At 31.4% G+C, this 21,723-nt stretch overlaps 3 protein-coding genes across 4 annotated transcripts in view; 2 read left to right on the top strand and 1 right to left on the bottom strand.

The window, feature by feature from the left end:
* The window catches only part of LOC127707913 (annexin A7-like), a 37,844-nt gene extending 28,296 nt beyond the window's left edge, over nt 1-9,548 (top strand). Inside the window, exons 12-16 of the mRNA XM_052212673.1 lie at nt 1,128-1,228; nt 3,114-3,365; nt 4,591-4,666; nt 5,870-5,982; nt 8,138-9,548. Coding sequence (XP_052068633.1) covers nt 1,128-1,228; nt 3,114-3,365; nt 4,591-4,666; nt 5,870-5,982; nt 8,138-8,263 — 668 coding nt within the window. The 3' untranslated portion in view covers nt 8,264-9,548. The remainder of the gene's footprint in view (nt 1-1,127; nt 1,229-3,113; nt 3,366-4,590; nt 4,667-5,869; nt 5,983-8,137) is intronic.
* Nucleotides 1-21,723, bottom strand: part of LOC127707914 (annexin A5-like) — a 152,960-nt gene that overhangs the window by 90,991 nt on the left and 40,246 nt on the right. The window lies entirely within an intron of this gene.
* The window catches only part of LOC127707916 (uncharacterized), a 90,676-nt gene continuing 84,119 nt past the window's right edge, over nt 15,167-21,723 (top strand). Inside the window, exons 1-2 of one of the 2 annotated variants that reach the window (XM_052212679.1) lie at nt 15,167-15,263; nt 18,308-20,955. In XM_052212679.1, the coding sequence (XP_052068639.1) occupies nt 18,323-19,342 (1,020 nt within the window). In that variant the 5' untranslated portion in view covers nt 15,167-15,263; nt 18,308-18,322 and the 3' untranslated portion in view covers nt 19,343-20,955. The remainder of the gene's footprint in view (nt 15,264-18,307; nt 20,956-21,723) is intronic. The other variant, XM_052212678.1, reaches the window with a different exon arrangement.

Genomic DNA, 21,723 nt, shown 5'->3' with positions numbered 1-21,723 from the left:
CGAACCTCGTTGTGTCGAACTCGGTTGGGTCAAAAACTTGGATGAGTCGAAGTGATTTTCTGGTCCCGGTAAAATTCCTGTTTGATCAATGCATAATCACCTTGGTTGATTCGAATACTTGGTTAAGTCGAGTAAATGTTATAGTCAAGTCTATGTAAAATTAATGTAAATTAACCCCGATGTCTAGAAGTTTGGAAGTAAGAATTTTCGAAAGATGTAACCCTAATGATAAAAATTCAAATAGGATGTATTCCTTGTGTAACCTAATCATTTTCAAAAGAGATTAAAGCTGAGTAAATATACTTGTTTGTATAACATTTAAAATGACATGTTTATGGTGACCAGTAATTAACATCTTTATTGATCGTCCAAGCGGAACGTTCATGTTTTGAACACATTTCACCTGACATAATAACGAAACAAATTTAATTGACCCAAGCCGAGATTAAATGAATCGTTAGAATTAAATTCATTAATTACAATAGGATTAAGACTATTATGATAAATTCATTATAATTTAATGTAAAGCAGAGGACCTCACCAGAGACCATTCAGAACTTGTTTCGTTCTGCGAATGATTTCATAATTTATAGTGACCAACCTTTGTAAATATAAATGTATAATATTGATTTTATTTGTGAAGATTTGTATCTGTACTTGTGTGTTTAATTATTATGAAGGACCCAAAAATATGGAGATGAATACAAAATCATAAAATGTCATATTGAAAAAAAAGGCACACTGTTCAAGGTATCTAGTTTACACAAATTTCATGCATTCCAAATTTATGACGACACACTCGACCTCGGATGAGTTGAACCTTGGATAATTCGAATACTTTGGTCTGTTCCCTTCGACTTTCGACATAACGATGTTCGACTGTATATTTAAAATATTTTATATATCATACGTCTCTGAATACTGAAATATTTCATATCCAAAAGGATAGTTTATTAGTATCAAATTCAGAGCTTTTCCAAAAGAAATAATCTATGGTGCCATTAAAGGATACATCATCAGAATGTTTGCTTGCATTTTATATGACTTTTTATGCACATAGACCTTGGTGAGCAACACAGGCTCTTTAGAGCCTCTAGTTACTATATACTGTGTTTGTTATTTTATAGTTGCCAGTCCAAATTCCAAAAAAAAAGAAGGTCTGATTGATAAAGATATTGAAGATGACTGCAGTGGGGACTTCAAAAGACTTCTGGTTTCTGCTGCTCAGGTAAGAAAACAGTTCTGGTGTCTGCTGTTTAAGTACCGTAGAAAGGCTTGTATAGTTCGCACTGGTACATAGTCCGCACCCCCTTCTCCCCACGAAATTTTAGGTAAAAAAACTTTTTGTAACTGTTAGAAAAGGTCTAATGAAACTCCGGTAATTTCAAATCCTATGGGGTCGTTTGCGGTTTTTTCTTGGAAAAACCTGTTTTCCATCATCAAACAGAAGCTGAAACTGCTTGTAAATGATTCTAGAACGCTTCATGATTGTTAAAATAAGTTTAATTCACTTAAAAAACAATTTCGAAACTTGCGTATGTTTAAACAGGAAGTTTAAAAAGCACGTGTAAAAGAAGAAATTAACCGGTGAGAGTCGAAATCCGTACATAACAGATATCACTATAATACGACTTTGAAAGTAAAACAGTTCCATTCTTTTGTAAAACAGTCTTTAATATATCTATCACATTAATGTTTGAAGGGTCTTAAGCTAATACAAACCATATTTGTCAGTATGAAACACCAAAACGGAACGAACAATAACCGATTACGTTTTGTAGTTTACAAATTCTAAGCTGGTTTACGGTTGTCTTTTTGACTATGTTTGTATAGTTTCAATCAAGCAGATACCAGTTTATTTCAACCAATGCATTGAAAAGAAACGAGAAATTTGTAATGAAAGGTTTAGTTTTTATATTTATCAGTATTAATTTGATATTGAATAGAAATAACTTATTAATATGGATGAGTTAAAATTATTAGTTTGAAAAATGATGAGCGCCCTCTACAATATAAATAACAAAGATGGCGGAACGTAAACAAACCACCTCGCCCGCGAAATTGAAATTTTTCTCTTATTTCTTGCTTATTGTACGTTATAGTCCGCACCCCGTCTGGAAGGTCCAATTTTGGAGAATAAAACCGCGGACTATACATATACAAGCCTTTCTACGGTAAGGAAAACTTCTTTTGTCTGATACTCAGGTATTAAGAACATAAGACTTCTGGTGTCTTTTGTTCAGGTAAGGAAACATTTTTCTTGCCTCTTCTGCTTATGTGAGATATATATGCTAATGCCATCATAAAAACTCCTCTATTGCCTCAGAATTACTGTCCTAAATTATCAACTGTACATTTTCATTTACAATTTCGTCAGCTTACCATACTAATCGATCCAAACATGTGTTCATGTACCTGTCCCAGAACAGAAACCTAGTCACTGGTTGTCTTTAATAGCAAAACTTTAATAATTTTTATAGCAAAAATTATCAGCAAGACGAGAACTACAAATCAGTCTAATGGCTGAAATCGTCAATTGAATCCTTATTAGAGTTATAGCTCATAAATGACTATTTTTACCAATTTTAGTGTTTTTTCCTATTATCTTGAAAACTATAAAAGCTAGATAGACACTTTAATAACAAAAAAATATCAGCAAGACATGATCTACAATAGGTCAACATGGCAGAAATCTTCAGTCTATGACTCCTTATTGAAGTTCTCTACCTTTAATAACGATTTTTACCAATTTTTTAAGTTAATTACTATTATAGTGAAAACTATAAAAGACAGATGTGTTATGTGGTAGTGAGGGGTATTATTTTGCAAGCTTTGGTAGCAGTACTTATAATTTTGCATTGAATAATTTGTTTATTGTTAGACTCTTCCAATCAGTCATATAGTTCAGTAAATGCCTGGATGAGCACCAATTGACAACACTACCTGACAAAGAATCTAATTGGCAAAGAAAACTGAAAATGCTTTTTCTCATCTAGAAAATTTATGATAAAAATAAGATGTTTACTTATCCAAAGGCAGGTGAAAAAAGCAGTATTAATTTAGGCATATCCTACTATAAAAAATATCTAATTTATTTGTTAATGCCATTGTAGGGTAACAGATCTCACATTTCAGAAGAGAAACTAAAGAATGCAGTAGAAGAACTGATGTCAGATGGCAATCCAACAGGAATGTTTGAGGTCAATTTTGATAAGTTGTGTGATATCAATAGAGCCAAGGCTGATGCTAAAAATCTCTTCAAAGCAGGAGAAGACAAATGGGGAACTGATGAAGAAACTTTTGTTCGAATCTTTGCCTGTAGAGATTATTACCAGCTTAGGGCTACATACAATGAATATGTGAAGGTATTTATGTCATACATACATATTGACTTCATGTGTTGGGGCAGAAACCTTAAGAGTTTTATTTTGTCTTCTGTCTATCTAAAATGTGCCAGTTTCCAACTCCAGCTCAAATTTTCAGGTAGATGTCTTCTTTTTGTTTGGAAAATAATAAGTTCTGATTGACTCAAACTGAAAAAAATTAATTAATAGTTGGTTACTTTTCAAACTTCAAGTTAGGAGTAGAATTTCTCCACATAGGACTTGCCAATGGAAAATAAAAAAAAAAGTAAATAAAGCACACATTTGTAAAGCAATATTTTACAGAAAGAACTTTATTATGAATTTGATTATAACAATTCAGGGTGTCCAGTTTTGGAATAAGTATTGAGAGTGAGTACTCCACACTCTTCTGTTCTATTATTTACTGACTGACCTATACGGTAAAGGTTTTGCTGACTATTAGGGCATTATATAGTCTTATTGACAATGACAATCATACCACATCTCTAAGTTTTCATTTATATTGTATTACAATGTTAGAATGGTCACTTTGCCATTTATGTATGACCTGGAGGTTTCTATATATTTTTTAAGTACCTTTGACAAAACCTTTTGAGTTGAAATATTCAGCTGTCATTTTCTGTCTTACCTTCTATTGTTTTTTGTTTTTTACCTTAAATATTTAGTTGTAGTATGTACCATTATCATTGGTATCAGCATTCCCAACATTTAGATGCAGTCTACAGTATAAACTATTTTAACATCAATAACTTTGTCAAACGTTGGGAAATTTGAAAAAAATTGGACAGATTCTTCTTCGTGGTCAAAAGATAGTATCCAGAACAAAATTTTGAAAATAATATTTTCATTTTCTACATTTCATTGATAAATGGACTTACTTTTTTTGAAGTTAAAGTTTACATACAATCTGGGTTTAATCTATTTTAAACATCAAGAGATTTATCCTTCATGGAAAGTTACAAAACTTGAACTGAAGCTTCTTCACAATCAAAACCGAGCAAAATTTTGAAATAATTTATTTTTTATTTTCCTTACTTTACTAAAAAATGGACTTTGTTATTGGCAGTCAACATTGCACTATTACACTGACAGCAGAAATTTGAGCCCTTACAAATGAATGAATCTACAGTATTTGATGTTAAACTGCCTGTAATTAATCCATATTTTCTTGCAAACTGGTCAGTTTAGTTAAATTTACTTTTATATCAATACCATTATATTTCAGATCACTCAAAGAGATATTGAAAATTCTGTTAGCCGTGAAACATCAGGGGACTTTGAAAGAGGACTTCTATCTATTGGTATGATCTATTTAATTTTATATATATATATATATGATTAATAAAAGAATTTGTGTCATATATATAATTCATATAATTTATATATAATATATATTGAATTCACAATAAAAACTACAGGTCATCTTAGAAAACTGTTAACTAATTGTAAGCTTTAAGTGACTCCTGACTAGCAAAAAACTAATTAATTCAAAAGGCATGACTAAATGCTTGATTTCAGTAAATACCATGGAACAAAAATCAGTAATGGTAGACAGCAACCAACCACAACTATTAGGACAACAGGCTCCTGGCTTAGGACAAACCCCTAAATTGGAACAGTGGTGTAACAGTACAATATTAGAACAAACTGAAAAAATCAATATTAATTGGCTTGACTCATGAGATCTGCAATAATAAAAAATGACTGACATAAACAAAATAACAAAACATACAAAGTACAGATCTAAGAGTACCTGCAGTTACTGAAAGCAGGTTCAAAGACCAATTCCAGCTAATAAATTAACCATGTTTTCCTAGATTAACTAAATCAGCACACTCAAGTATTTAATGTTAACACATCATAAGTAGTTTCGAGAAAAGCATGACCTTAATGAATATAATTATATTATGTCAATATAACATTGGTGTCAACCATATGGTTGATTGGAATGAATACTCTCATCTTCATGTCTTTTGATCCTTGATGGACAGTTGTCTTTGTCAGCATTCATACAACATTCTCCTCAATTTTATCGATATAAATGAATGATGTCAAAAAATAAATTATGTTGAGATAATGGATCTGCACAATGGAGAAACTGAATATTTAGATGACACAAAATGGGTTTTAAGCTTACATATACCATTTTTCAAAATTAAAGGTTGCTTGTATGTTATTGTTCGTTTCAAAAAGTTATTTTTCTTTATCTTTAAACAAGCAAAAAAGTCTAAATTGACCCCTTTGGAACAGCTGATTTTTAGACTTATTCAGTTGTAAAGAATATTCATTGATTAAAGTTATAAAACACCAGGCTTATTTTCCACAACAGATGGGTATTTCATCCACTAGAAATAGCAATCGCTAGTGTGTTTGAAAAAAACAGTTAAAAGGCCAAATCAATAATAAAGCTGAAACAGGTTTTGAATTAATGCAATGAGTCTAATTTAGACTGGTTTAATTGTTCCTGTTGAATATATTGTTCATCTTTTATTGTCTAATTTCAGTGAAAAATATTAAGTGTCGTCCAAGGTTCTTTGCAGATGAATTAACATCTTCAATGAAAGGTCTAGGAACCAAGGACAATCGTCTGATCAGAATTATTGTATCCAGAAGTGAGGTAAGTTCTTTTGTAAAAATTGTTTAGATTTCTTCTATGAAACCAATAGGTACTAATCTTAGATACAATGATCTTGGGGCATCAAGTTTCAAAATTGCAGCGAAAGATTTACCACATTTCAGCCATTATGGTCATTGATCAGAAGAATGAAATATATATATAGATAAAATGCTAAAATGATAATTTCCTTTGCAAATTTAGACATCAATTCAAAATGGCTGACACCATCAAACATGCTTATACAGGACTGTTTTTTGGACAATACATTTAAAAAATCTTCTGAAATGAAGTAAAATATTAGACCACAGTCACTTTTAAGGTGTCTTTTTTCGAAATACTATCACATTTTCTCTGATCAAATCATAAAACTGTCAATTTAATAAAAAGGAGAAAGACATACTGTAGATGTATATTATATTTATGGGTTATCAATTTCCATTGAGTTTGTAGATATAAAAACCGTGAATTTAAATGTTCAATGAAGTACAAATTAGTTATAGGCCTGTTTGAAGACTCGCAGAACCACGCAATCAAGTATCCATGAAAATTAGTTCCCACAAAAATAAATGAATCCACAGTATAACAATAAACAATTACTACTTCTCAATGGCTTCAGAATTTATATGACCAAATGTAGGAATAATTCCCTTTCAGAATGAATTCCAAAATGGAGATAATATAACTTTCAAAGAAAGTGTTTTTTTTTTATGCCCCCCTCCCCACATTTACTGTTCTAGAGTTATGCCCTTTAATTAATGGAAAAATTGCTGAATTTTTCATTTCCATTCTCTAACTTAAGTTTGCCTCAACCAAGTGTTATACACAATGCTTATTACCACAAAACTCAGGTCAAGTTTGAATTTGGGTGGCATCACTTTTACCATTCTTGAGTTATATCCCTTTATAACGTTACATGCATGCAGGGGCATCACCTGTGTCCCATGGACAAATTCTCCATTTATTTCTATATTCTCAGGAATATGATCCTTACCTTCAACAAACATGATCAACATTATGATAAATAGTAAAATTTGGAAAAAGATGATGCTACATAAATGCATTGCTAGCAATGCAGTCTACACTTTTGGTTACATTTTTCTAGTGCCAAGAGTTTCTGAGATCTGTTAATATAAATAAGTTTGCAATAGACAATAGATTACAATGACCACTTTTACTGAGGTAGTTTATTCTTATGATTTTTGTCGAGCCTTCGACTTTTGTTGAAAAAGCGAGACATAGGGATCCTACATTCCGTTGGCGGCGGCGGCGTCCACAAATATTCACTCTGTGGTTAAAGTTTTTGAAATTTTAATAACTTTCTTAAACTGTCCTGGATTTCTACCAAACTTGGACAGAAGCTTGTTTATGATCATAAGATAATATTCAAAAGTAAATTTTGTAAAAAAAAAATTCCATTTTTTCCGTATTTTACTTATAAATGGACTTAGTTTTTCTGCCAGTTAACATTACATTCACTCTGTGGTTAAAGTTTTTGAAATCTTAATAACTTTCTTAAACTATCCTGGATTTCTACCAAACTTGGAAAGAAGCTTGTTTATGATCAGAAGATAGTATCCAGAATTAAATTTTGTAAAAAAAAAATCCATTTTTTCCGTATTTTACTTATAAATGGACTTAGTTTTTCTGCCAGTTGACATTACATTCACTCTGTGGTTAAAGTTTTTAACATTTTAACAACTTTCTTAAGCTATCTTGGATTTGTACCAAACTTGGACAGAAGCTTGTTTATGATTAAAAGCTAGTATCTAGAAGGAAATTTTGTTAAAATTTTGTACCATTTTTTCCGTATTTTACTTATAAATGGACTTAGTTTTTCTTCCAGTTAACATTACATACAGTCTGCAGTTTAAGTTTTTAAAACATTTATTAGATTCATAAACTATCCTGGATTTTTACCAAACTTGGACAGAAGCTACTTACAATCAAAAGATAGTATAGAGAGGAATTTTTTTATTAATTTTTTTCCTCATTTTTGTTGAGCCTGCGATTAACAGCAAAAGTAGGCGAGACACTGGGTTCCGCGGAACCCTTACGAATTTTTGTACAGAGTAAGTTTATTTGAAAAGTAATTTTTCATGTAAATAACAAGTATTGAATCCTATTATTATCATTTATATAAATAATATCTTTTCAGATTGATATGGTTCAGATCAAAAAGCATTTCTTGGAAAATAACAAGCAGACTTTATGGAAATGGTTGAAGGATGACTGCTCTGGTGACTACAAAAAATTACTGCAGGCTATTGTTGGCAAAGATTAACACTAAATATTAGTAGTTTGATAGACATATTATGTTGTGTTCTTTATTGTTTTCTTGGCAATTATCCAACAATATATCTTCTCTTTTGCATATAACATTTTTTTTTTATTGAATTTGATTTCCTGATAAATAATTTTTAAAATCTATATATTTTTAAGGCAGTGAATTTTTAAAACCAGCCTACTAGAGTCTAAGTTCTAACAAGTTTTGCTTGGCATAAATACAGCATATTCATTTTTTTTTTGTATAGTAGACTTAGGATACTTTCATTTATATTGCAGATACGCATAGATTCATATGTCAGTGTCTTATTGAATAAAATCTAGCATACAAAATTAGTTCAGTCACATTGTACAATGATATCTGTGCAATAAAATGGAAAAGATTATTTCTCTGTTATATTTGCTTTTTTATTTGATATTCCGTCCATGTTGTTATCTTTAAACATTCCCTCCATGCATCTATAATAAAAAAAAAGAGACAATAAATCTACGGATACACAGTATACTTTCTGTATTTATACATATGATTGTACATTCCGTCCATGTGTACTATAATTTTATTGCATTTAATTGATTTATCTCCCTTTAACATATATAATTCTCACCTTTTTATTATACCTCTATGGAATATTGTACTTCCTGTTTCTCATATTATAGGTTCTTTATTTAGATACGTTAATGTGATATGTTTAACTGTGATACTTTTTTGTGATATAAATAGTAGCATTATTTTTTTTAACTTTATTTTACTAACACTCTCATTTCATGTTGTGTTGTATCTGATCGATGTAGGTCTATGATGAATCAAATTAAAAAAGAAGAATAACATTTTATATAAAGTTTCACCTCACGTTTACTAGCAATAGTTTGATAACAAAATGTGTTAATAATTTACAAAATATATCAATTGTTAAAATGAATCTTTATATTAAAGGTCTAAGTTAGCTTCTTATGCAGGTGGACAATTTTCATTTCAGCAAAATATGTGATTGCTAAGAAAATTAATTACTGTTTGGTTCATGATTTAGATTGTGGGTTGATCTTGTTAAACTTTTGATTTAACTTGAGGAATCTTTGCCTTTTAAATTAATTCAATACACTCGCTACATTTTCGATACTTAAAATCTTTGTAAATACTTTGAATGACGAATTTGTAATATTGCATTTGAAGAAGGGTACATTAATTCATTTTAAAACTGATTGTTCTTTACAATTAATACTTGATTTATAAATGAGAGTTGAAAATTATTTTACATTTGACATATTAAAATAGATCTACACATTGTTTTAGTTGTTTGTATATTCATTGCTGGAACGACAAAAAGTGTGTCAATATAAAAATAAAATGCTCCGCTGGGCGCAGCTTGATACGACCACAGAGGTTGAACCCTGAACAGTTGGGGCAAGTATGGACACAACATTCAAGCTTGATACAGCACTGAATTTGGCCCCTTATTCCTAATATTTTGAGGCAATTACCCCCAAAATCAATCCCAGCATTCCCTGTGTGATATGGAACCTTATGATACAATGTCAGAGAGATCCTTACACTAACACACAAGTTATGTCTGGAAGTTACATAAATGCTTATTTTTGGCCCCTTTTTTGGACCCTAATTCCTTAACTGTTGGTACCATAACCTTCCTTTTGTGGTATTGAACCTTATGGTAAAATTTCATAGAGATCCGTTCACTTTAACTAAAGATAGAGTGCGAAAACCAATGTGTCTTCGGACGAGGACGCCAACGTCATACCAATATACGACCGCAAAAATGTAATGACTTCAACAATGAGCAAAATCAATACACACAGCAATCTATAAAAGGCCCTGAAATGACAAATGTCAGGACTTATTTGAAAACCCAAATAATTTTGAACAATATGACCAATAATTGAAAAGAGGTAATAATAGAATTTTAAATATTTTTTGTACTTTGTGTATGTCATTATAGTAAAGGTTCTCTCCCAAAATTCTACCATTTGTAATAAATAACAAAACCAATCTCACAAGACCCTCTGGTGAAACGATTGGGCACATATTTGCACCAGTCATGGATTAGTTGGATATCAAAGCTAAACACAGTTTTTACTGCATTCAATGTAGGAGGAAATTATGCTGTACAATGTATAACCAGAAAGGCTTTGGACCTTGCAAAAATTGCAAAGACCCAGTAAGATCATCTTTGTTTGAATTTTTTCAATCCTAGTTTTTTGTTGAGCCTGTGACTTTTGTCGCAGAAAGCTCAACATAGGGATAGTGATCCGGCGGCTGCATTAGCTAACTTAATAAAAGCTTTATATTATAGAAGGTGGAAGACCTGGATGCTTCATACTTTGTATATGGCTGCCTCATGTTACGAAGTTTCCGTCATTCACATGTCCAATGTCCTTGACCTCATTTTCATGGTTCAGTGACTACTTGAAGAAAAAGTTAACATTTTTTGTAATGTTAAATTTCCTCTTATTGTCGAGCCTTCGACTTTAGTCGAAAAAGCCAGACATAGCGATCCTACATTCCGTGGGCGTCGTCGTCGGCGGCGGCGTCGTCGGCGGCGTCCACAAATATTCACTCTGTGGTTAAAGTTTTTGAAATTTTAATAACTTTCTTAAACTATCCTGGATTTCTACCAAACTTGGACTGAAGCTTGTTTATGATCATAAGATAATATTCAGAAGTAAATTTTGTAAAAATGAAATTCCATTTTTTCCGTATTTTACTTATAAATGGACTTAGTTTTTCTGCCGGGAAATATTACATTCACTCTGTGGTTAAAGTTTTTAAAATTTTAATAACTTTCTTAAACTATCCTGGGTTTGTACCAAACTTGGACAGAAGCTTGTTTATGATCATAAGATAGTATCTAGAAGGAAATTTTGTAAAAAAATAAATCCATTTTTTCCTTATTTTACTTTTAAATGGACTTAGATTTTCTGCCAGGAAACAACACATTCACTCTGTGGTTAAAGTTTTTAAAATTTTAATAACTTTCTTATGCTATTTTGGATTTGTACCAAACTTGGACAGAAGCTTGTTTATGATCAAAAGCTAGTATCTAGAAGGAAATTTTGTAAAAAAATAAATCCATTTTTTCCGTATTTTACTTTTAAATGGACTTAAATTTTCTGCCAGGAAACAACATATTTACTCTGTGGTTAAAGTTTTTAAAATTTTAATAACTTTCTTATACTATTTTGGATTTGTACCAAACTTGGACAGAAGCTTGTTTATGATCAAATGCTAGTATCTATAAGGAAATTTTGTTTTCTTCCAGTTAACATTACATTCAGTCTGCAGTTAAAGTTTTTAAACATTTATTAGATTCATAAACTATCCTGGAATTTTACCAAACTTGGACAGAAGCTTCTTACAATCAAAAGATAGTATCAAGAGGAATATTTTTATTGATTTACTTCCTCATTTTTGTTGAGCCAGCGATTAACAGAAAAAGTAGACGAGACACTGGGTTCCGCGGAACCCTTACGAATTTTTATAAGTAGTATGATAACTATATTTGGTATGTGCGTACCTTGCAAGGTCCTCATGCCCGTCAGACAGTTTTCAGTCCATATCTCAGATACTATTAGCAATAGGTCAAGTATATTCGGTGTATGGAAGGACTGTAAGGTGAACATGTCCAACTGGCAGGAGTCATCTGACCTTGACCTCATTTTCATGGTTCAGTGGTTAAAGTTAAGATTTTGAGTTTTGGTATGTTTTTCTTATACTGTATGCAATATGTCTACTATATTTTGTGTATGGAATGATTGTAAGGTGTACATGTCTAGCTGGCAGGTGTCATTTGACCTTGACCTCATTTTCATGGTTCAGTGGTTAAAGTTAAGATTTTGAGTTTTGGTCTTTTTTTCTAATACTATATGCAATAGGTCAACTTAATTGGTGTATGGTAATATTTTATGATCTATATGTCAGTCACGCAGGTTTTATTTGACCTTGACCTCATTTTCACAGTTCATTGCTCAGTGTTGAGTTTTTGTGTTTTGGTCTGTTTTTCTTAAACTATAAGCAATAGGTCAACTATATTTGTTGTATGGAAGAATTGTTATGCCTGCCTGGCATGGTTCATCTGACTTTGACCTCATTTTCATGGTTCATTGGTCAATATTTAGTTTTCTTGGTTAATGTTAAGTATATGTGACAGTTGTAATAAAGCTTTATATTTAGGACTATCAATATAATATCAGTGTTTAGTAAAGAAGGCGAGACATTTTAGCGTGTGCACTCTTGTGTAAAAAAAGTTTATCGGTGGTATGGTTATGGAATTTATTTTCATCAAAATAAGCACTTGTAAAGTGGTCCAATTTTAAATGATAAGAAATCCATGGAAATTTATACTTTGGCTTGTACCTCTGAAAAACAAGGGCTTTGAATGTTTTCACAAGTTTGAATTTGAATAGAAAGGAATGGGGAATGAATTTCTTGAAACAAAAATCCTATGAACTAGGTGATAACAAAGGTTTAAAGTTTAAAAAACTGTTATTTCTATTCTATATCTAATCTAATAGCTTTCTAAAAGTTTTGTCACTAGTAGTTAAAATAAAAGAAAATATAAAAAAGAAATGCCAATCAGCCAGCATCAAATTACATAACTGAACCAAGTTCATTGTTTCCAGTAACTCTGGTTTAATGATGTTCTCTTGAAAGTGATAAAATGTAATATGAGAATGTGTAAACACCACTCGGATTCATACAAAACATTCTACAAAACAGATTATCAAGAGTTTTTGTTTTTTATTGATAAATATTTGCTAAGTTTGGAGGACTTAACGACTAGTTCCTTTATTCTTATGAAGAAGGGTCCTTTCAGGAGTCTCTCAGAAAGAATTAAAAGAAACTAGCATAATCCTATTAGTATTCGTTCTGTTATAAAGATGATGTCCTGTCACTACATTATTCAAAGTTCGGTTACTATGTTGAACGCATCGACCCCCATTTTCCATCCCATGAAATTTGAAATAAAGAATACCAAATATTCAGTTGAGTATTGACTTATTTATATTGACTTACATCTAGAAATTGACAATGAAGGTCAGTTGCATTGAGAACAAATGTTCCATTTCTATGTAGCAACATCCCAGTAGCGCCTACATATGGTGTGTATATCTCCCCGCTAAAACAAGATTCAAAAGCTTGTTTTTCTTATCATGCTACATTTACTTACAGGTAAGTTTTTGAACTATGGTTTCCAAATTAGAAAGTCATCCCTTCGAAAATTTTACTAACCGTCATGGAATATCTGTGTCTCAAATGACACGAATATGTTCCAATTGTAGTAACTATCATCCCGTCCTCTTTTACTTGACTGAGAAATCACCCATTTTGTATCTAAGACAGACTAAGCATCAATCAACTTTCTACTAGATGTCCACCAGTGACCTTAATTTACAACACCAGTTATGCCTAATTTTTAAAGTTTTAATGTGCGACTAATGTTCTTACAATATGGGATTTAATCATTTGACTGATTTTTCAGATAAGAAAATCTTTATAAACTTCATGGAGTAAACGTCAATTACACAGCAACCAAAAGACAAAAAAAAAAAAGAAAAAAAAGAAACAAAATTTTTTTTTCAGAAGTCAGTTATTCTATGTTGACATGAATTATTCGAAATACTAAGTATTTTGTACCCCAGGAATAGATTACTTTAGCTCTATTTTGCAAAACCATTGATAATTTTTGGTACACAGTGCTCTTCAATTATAAGCCTGATATCTTTGATCAGTTTTTTAGCCACCAATGGGTCGATGCCACTGCCTTTGGAGGTTTTCTAATCCAGGGTATTACCAGCCAAGTATAGTCATCACTTCTATGTTGACGTTGACGTAGGTAATCATTGATATGAACATATTTATAAATTAACTGTTTACAAGACTTCAAATTGTTCGACATAATTAGGTTGTTTTACCACAGGAATAGATTATTTTAAACTGTATTTGTCAAAATCTTTCGGAACATTGGGTTCTCAAAGCTCTTCAAATTTTTGCTTTATTTGGCCTTTACTTTATTTTTGTTCGAGCGCCAATGTTAAGACTTTTGTAGACGAAACGCGGGTTTGGCGAACATAATTATAAGCCTGGTATCTTTGATGAGTTTTTTTTATTATAGTTCAAAATACAATTGCAATCTTCAATAACAGGAGTTCATTTTTTTTTAATTTTTGGTTGACGATACTAGTACATAGAAATAATCTGTTACAATATGTAACAAAAAAATAAATTTGATATAAATATGCCACCAGCAAATAGTATATTCGTATATACATAGAATTAAGGGATTGCGACAAAAAAGTCCGGTTTTTGCTATATTTTTTTTTTGCTTTTTATTCGTGTCTATATAATTTGCAAATATAGACTTATACAAAATATCATACACATGGAGTGAAGTTTGATACATTCGTGATATGCGGTTCTTAGATTATCAAATTCTGTTCTGATAAATATTATGTTTGCATCATTTGAATAACTACGATTCCAACACCATCAAGCTGTGTAGATTGATTTGGCTATTCATTATCGAACTTGTTTTGTAATATTATAACTCCTGACTTGTTAAATTATTTATCCTCACTATTATTTTAGCGTTCCTGATGAATGCAAATCCAGAAAAGCGATTCGGAACCACGAAATTTATTTAGTTTTATTTTCATTTTAAGGGAATCATAATGGTTTTTAATTTCTATTCTTGATATTATGCAGTCAATATTATTGAAAAAGGGAAAAGGAAAAGTAAACCTTAGATACCTTTGACACATGAGAAGATTTTCATGTATATTGTTTTATATTGTTTCCTCGTATGAAGTCGATTATATTTTGGTATGTAAGCTAATACATCAAAATCGTGAATAAATGTCTCTGGTTTTTACAAGGAAGACATAACCGAAACGATAAACGACTTCGGTATTTAACGTGTTTTGTTCTTAAGGTGCAAGAGATATAGGTCTGGCTTACCCGCTGCATTTGACTATAGATAACAGTGATTGTAAGTGTTTTCGTAATTATTGTTATTATTTTTGTTCAAATTTTTATTTTAGATCATCTTACATCATCGACATAAATTGTCGACATTAAATTAATTAAATAACATCAATATACGGATATATTTATGAAGTTTTTTCAACATTTACCAGATTTACACATTTTTTCCAATGTATTCTTATTTGTGAACATTTTCATTAATTTCGAGTTGTTAGGTTTGTCTTTCATTGACATTACTGATAAGTCTTTTGTAGACGAAACACGCGTCTAGCGTATGAAATTTGAAGACTGGTATCTATGACGAGTTTTGTTTAGCCCGATAAGTACAATTTCTTCGAAAATAAAATATTTGTATATTTTATAGATAAACAAAACCAAATCATTTAAAAATTGTTATCTAAAAATGCTGGTTTACCCCTATATTGACCTAAACTAACTTATTTTTTTCAAAGTTGTAAGTTATGCTAGATTAAAGTAATGTTCTTCGGATTTGCTTGCCCTAAAATATTTTTAATAAAAATTAAAATAAAATAAAATAAAGGCCCTCCGCCTCGCTGTTGAGCATTTTTTAGCCCAAGATTGTTTAATATTCTAAATATCGCTTGCTTCATAAACAAATTACACGAATTTCAACAAACAACAGTAAATAATAAGCATAATACAAATAAACATAAACAATTTTTATCAATATTTAGGCTTCGTTCATATACAGTTACAGTAAAATACGAGTAAACACAATCTAAAGTTTGCACCCCCCCCCCCCCCCCCCCAAATTCCAAGTATATAAGAAAAAAATCTTACCTTGTTCGTCGTAAGTGAAATCTTTCTCAATGACGAAGGAATATTTTCAATCCTTACCACGAACTATTATTTTGTACTTATCCGTAACAGTGACCGCCGCCATTTCATTTGTTGCTTCCGTCTTGTTTGATTAGTTTTGATATACTAGTACGCGAGATTTCTATTCAGTCGCTGCATTTTGTTATCTTTTCCTGTGATAAGATGTTTCATTTCATTGGTCTTAAAGATTTTAAAGCTTAGAAACTCTCTTCTGATTGGTGATGCTGGATATAGAATTCCGAATCTCGAATCTCGAAATAAAGATATTGAATCTCCAAACTCGAATTCCGAATTTCGAACTTCGGATATTGAATCTAGAATTTCGAATATCGAATCTCGAATGATACTTCTGGGCTTTGGTAGATATCTTCTTAATATATGCTTGACGAAATACTACATAGCAACTTTTATATCAATGTTACAGGCAAGCCGCTTGATCTAGTACAGAAATTTAACAGAAATTATTGAAATTATTGAATACTAGCTTCAATTAGAGAAACGGTTTTTTTTTCAATATGGAGGGATTTGTATAATATTATCTGCGTCACCAAAAGCGAAAGTAAATTAACGCTTGACTACGCCCATCCGTCTGTATGAAAGACCTTGGGTAGAAAACTATCGTCAAATGTTTCTTTGCTGCTATAGAGAATGATTTTATATTTTGTTTGCAGCCTCATAATGTTGAGCAGTAAGCAATTTAACATCTTATGTGCAGTCACTTTCTGTTTTGCCGAAATTTTGAAGTTCTACTCATTCACTCATTGTACAAGGAAAATTTTTTCAAAGTTGTTTTGGCTTCAATAAAAGGGAATGATCATTTACACTTCATTAACATATATACCAGCTTTGATTATTTGGTATTTAATTAGTACAATTTTTCACTTCTTCGTACTATGAACATCAAAATTATTTCATTTTTCCTTAGATGCTGTTCTTGGACCTGTACAGGAAGTTTTATCTAGCACTAATTGTATATTTTTATTGTTGATATTCACCCCATATGTACCAAGTGTTAGATAAGTTTTATTGATATTAAAGAAATTTCTTGGTATTCCTAAACGGAAGATTTTATACACACAGAAGAAGAAGTATACTTAACAACAAAATTATTTTCATTTACCTGTGTATAATATGTCGCAGGTTTATTTAAAAGTGATTATTTTCTATAAATTGTTTGAAATTTCACAGTGATATCATACTTTAACTTTTTTTACACCTGTTTATTTACTTTTGACTTTAATTACTTATCCCTTGTAATTTTTTATTAACTGTGTATATTTGCATTCAGGTGTCATTGTGTGTTAATTTACGTTTTTTGATTGAGTTAAGCCTTCCAATTGATATTTTATAGTGTGTTATTCTATGTTGTGATGTTATACTATTGTTTCAGAAAAGGGAGAAGGTTTGGTACCATTAAAACGTTTAATCCCGCTGCAAATGTTTGCACCTGTCCTAAGTCAGGAATCTGATTACAGTTATTGTCGTCTGTTTATGTAGTTCATACGTGTTTCTCGTTTCTCGTTTTTATATAGATTAGACCGTTGGTTTTTCCGTTTGAATGGTTTTACACTAGTAATTTTTGGGGCCCTTTATAGCTTGCTGTTCGGTGTGAGCCAATGCTCCGTGTTGAAGGCCGTACCTTGACCTATAATGGTTTACTTTTATAAATTGTAACTTGGATGGAGAGATGTCTCATTGGCACTCATACCACATCTTCCTATATCTATGTAACTTCTATCAATTGCCTGCAGCGACGCAGGTCCAGATCCGCCCTCTTTTTAACCTGTAGCACCGTGACAAGATAAGTTAATTGCAGTATAAAGGAATATGCAAATCATACTGTATATAAATAAAGGCAACATTAGTATACCGCTGTACGAAACTCATAAATCGATTGAGAAAAAAACAAATCCGGGTTTCAAACTAAAACTGAGTGAAACACATCAAATATAAGAGGAAAACTACGACACCACAGAAACACAACATTGAAATGTAACACACACAGAAACGAACTATAATATGACAATGGCCATTTTCCGGACTTGGTACAAGACATTTTAAGAAAAAAATGGTGGGTTGAACCTGGTTTTGTGGCTTGCCAAACCTCCCGCTTTAATGGCAATGTTAAATAAAACATTAAAATGACAACATTACATGACAGGACTACAACAAATCATCAGTTGAATTATATTGTTATTTTCTTTTAAGGAGAGCAAATGAAAAATGAATACCATCAAATCCATATTTAGAGCTGCCTTTGTGCTACCTTTTACGGCAGGAAACGTTGTAGCAGGGAGATCGAATGGAAAACTCATGCATGACGGCAGGATTTCCGGTTTAACCATTTTATCAAGTTCTGTTATAATTGTAGCGGAGATTATGCTAACAGCAATCGGTATTCAACAAAATAAAGAAAAGGCTTTAGATGTAGCACGCCCATGTCTTATCGTTTTGAATTCTTGTGGCATTGTTTCATGCATTGCAGTAGGATGTAGAGAGAAACAAAGAAGTCGACAAAATATCAACAGCAGTTTAGCAAATGCTACAAAATCACTTAGACTGAAGTTTTTATGTTTATTTTGCTTCGGATGTGCAATTTATCGAATCATAAAATTAGCAGTACATGTCAAATGTAAAGTATACTTACGTCCAAATGATAGTGTCGGACAGGCAGTTTTATTTGATATCGCATCAGTCATATTTTATATAGTACAATTATTTTTTATATATCTTTTTTCGAAGCAAGAATTCAGGCGTTCACTCTTCACATTTTATGGGCTTATCATGCTTGTAGTAGCTAACTTCTCTAATTGGATATATCATTCCGCGCATGGGTACGACTTTTTATCGAACAACTCTAGCTCTCATAACCATTCCAATAGTTCTCGGTGCCATCACAGCAAGACAGTGACATCACTTGAAGATTACCCAGATTTAGCAAATCCGTTTTTAGATCCAATGCGTTTAGAATACTCTCTTTTATCGTTAATTTTCATTTCGGAAATGTGGCCGCAAATGCGATCATATGTATGGAGAAATCATGACGATGATAATGATGAGCTTTATGTTAATACTGAGTTAACACCTATATTACAACGTGGAGAACAAGATCAAAAGGTAGCGGCATCCAGGAATATAGTTAATTCTCAGTGTCAAGACAAAGTACAGTACAATTGCTTTAGGAGCATTGTTTATATCTCCGCGAATGGTGTTAGAATTTCTGGAAACAATTGGTCTCGTTAAGTTAGATTTCGTGCTTTTATCAATTTGCGTGAACATTGCAGAACACGCTCTTTTATTCATTGTTGTAGTTAGATGCTTTCATGTCATGTCAAATCAGTGTCAGCCCAGAAGTTCGGATGATTCTTATTCTGTCGGAGATATTTTGTTGCTATTAAGTTTTCTCGCAACTCTTGGGTATTACGCGATGCATTTAATGGCTCATATTTTCGCAGTGGTTACGAGTTATCGAATTATTTTGACCATTAAAGGTTTAATACGCATAATTGCATACTATTTTCAAACTGTATACATTTTGCAAATGAAAAAATATAGAATTGTATCTGTCAATGGGAAAACATCTGTTCGTTTTATGTGTCTGTTTTTAAGCCTAGTTCATCTAGGTTTCTGGTTTTCAGATACATTTTTCGTTGCACAGTTCCTATACAAAAACAGTATTTACAATAACGTTTTGTATGCGAATATACAAAAAGTAAGGCAATTCTGGTTTCCTTTTGTAATATTTTTCAAATTTGAATGTTTTATTTCTTTGTATGGTCTCTATAAATCTCAATAAATATTAATATTGACGAAAGGAATTTCGTCACACGGAATGTATTATCTGTATTTATCAATAATTGTAATGATATATGAAAGCGCTTTTACAGACAGATCATTATCGTTAAAAAGACAAAAAGAATAACACATTATCCTTTAGTTGCGAAAAATATAAATTGATAACATGTGCGAAATACCTTGTTTTTATCAACTGATTTACTAAGAATTTAGTAGTTTCATTTTTAGATCAATTGTCACTGCTAAGTTCTTCCCGTCCAATTGCTATTTAAAGGTAAAAAAAAGTAAATATGATAATACAATTGAGAGATATACTGCAGTTATCTTTTGGCTCAGGTGTTGATAAAAAACGTGGCGGATCCAGGATAGGGCGAAAAAGGCGTACGCCGCCACTATGATCGACTTAAATTTAACAAAATATATCATGTTTCTCATGATAGTTTACCCTAAAATCGTCTAAAAAAAATTCTGGACTCTCTACGCTTGGTGGTATTTATTCCGTTCTTTTTGGGGGGGAATTATGCCCAACTTTTAAAAAATCCTGGATCACCCACTGCAAAAGGTAATAATGATTTAAAGTATATCATTATCTTATATATATATATATATAATAGTGATAATACTTGCCTGATATAATTATACACTATTAATAATAGTAATCAGTTAAATTGAAATAAAGTGCATGCACTTATGTCACTGTTTTTGGACTAAAAACTAAAATGAAGTCTTATTCGTCATACTTGATGTGGAATATTTTAGAAAAACTGAAATCTGTATGAAACGTTTACATTACAAAGTCGAATGAGAAGAAAATATGGTAATATTCGTATTCTAAAATAAAGTTTATTTATTAATTTGGAAACATTTCATTATGTTTCGGGTTTATAGCTTATGTATGCCTAATTTAATTTTATGCTTGCATATCTTGTATGATGTTGCGTCAAAAGCAAAGAATAGTCAATTCATGCATATTTCATCTATTTCAGTATATAGACCCACTAAATGAATATTGACTGTATCACTGTTAAGTTTCAATTGCATTTTACAATAAGCCTATCAAGGTGTAATACCACCATTGATTTTCCCCTATTAGTCTTTGTTAAATTTGCACTTTTCAAAAAATTGTGCAGGATTTATCTTTGTTTCAAATAAAGAAATACTTGGCATGAGTAAAGTTTGATCCTGTCCAGTACTATAGAAAAAATTTCACATAACATTTCATTGCATATAAGAAAATAACCATCACTGGAAGTTAACCAATCAAATTTTCCCCCTTTTTTAACCTGTGTACAAGCTTTAGTAACCATGTAACCTCAAGTTTCCAAAATATTCTATAGAAACCCCAAATAAAAAAATAATGGTGCTTTGAAATACCCAAGATATATGTTTATGACCCAGAAATGTTTTACTGCAATGAAATGTAGGATCAATTACCTACAACTGTCAAATTCAAGGGAATATTTTTTTTCGACCTATTTTCGTATGCAACCGGATGTGACGTACTATGATTTGGTGGTATTACACCTAAAGAAGACTTTTTTGTTAAATAAACTGAATGGGACTTTTTTCCTTTGTAATAATGGTTATTTCTAGCATTCCTGTCAAGTTTTGTCATAATCAGTTCAATAGTTTGAGAAAAATCTAGTATAATGTAAGACAACATCTACAGCGATTCGAGCTAAATTTCTTCGAAAAATCCAAACCAAGCCGCATCATGATAGAATATAGTGTGGACCAATAAATGATCAAATATTTATCTCATCTGCCTACAAACAGTTGAATATGATACAAAAGATGACTTTAGGATGATAAATACTACTAATGGACCT

The sequence above is a fragment of the Mytilus californianus genome, unplaced genomic scaffold, assembly GCF_021869535.1.
Source record: "Mytilus californianus isolate M0D057914Y unplaced genomic scaffold, xbMytCali1.0.p SCAF_7, whole genome shotgun sequence".
NCBI classification, from domain to species: domain Eukaryota; kingdom Metazoa; phylum Mollusca; class Bivalvia; order Mytilida; family Mytilidae; genus Mytilus; species Mytilus californianus.
This window is presented reverse-complemented; position numbering and strand designations above follow the sequence as displayed.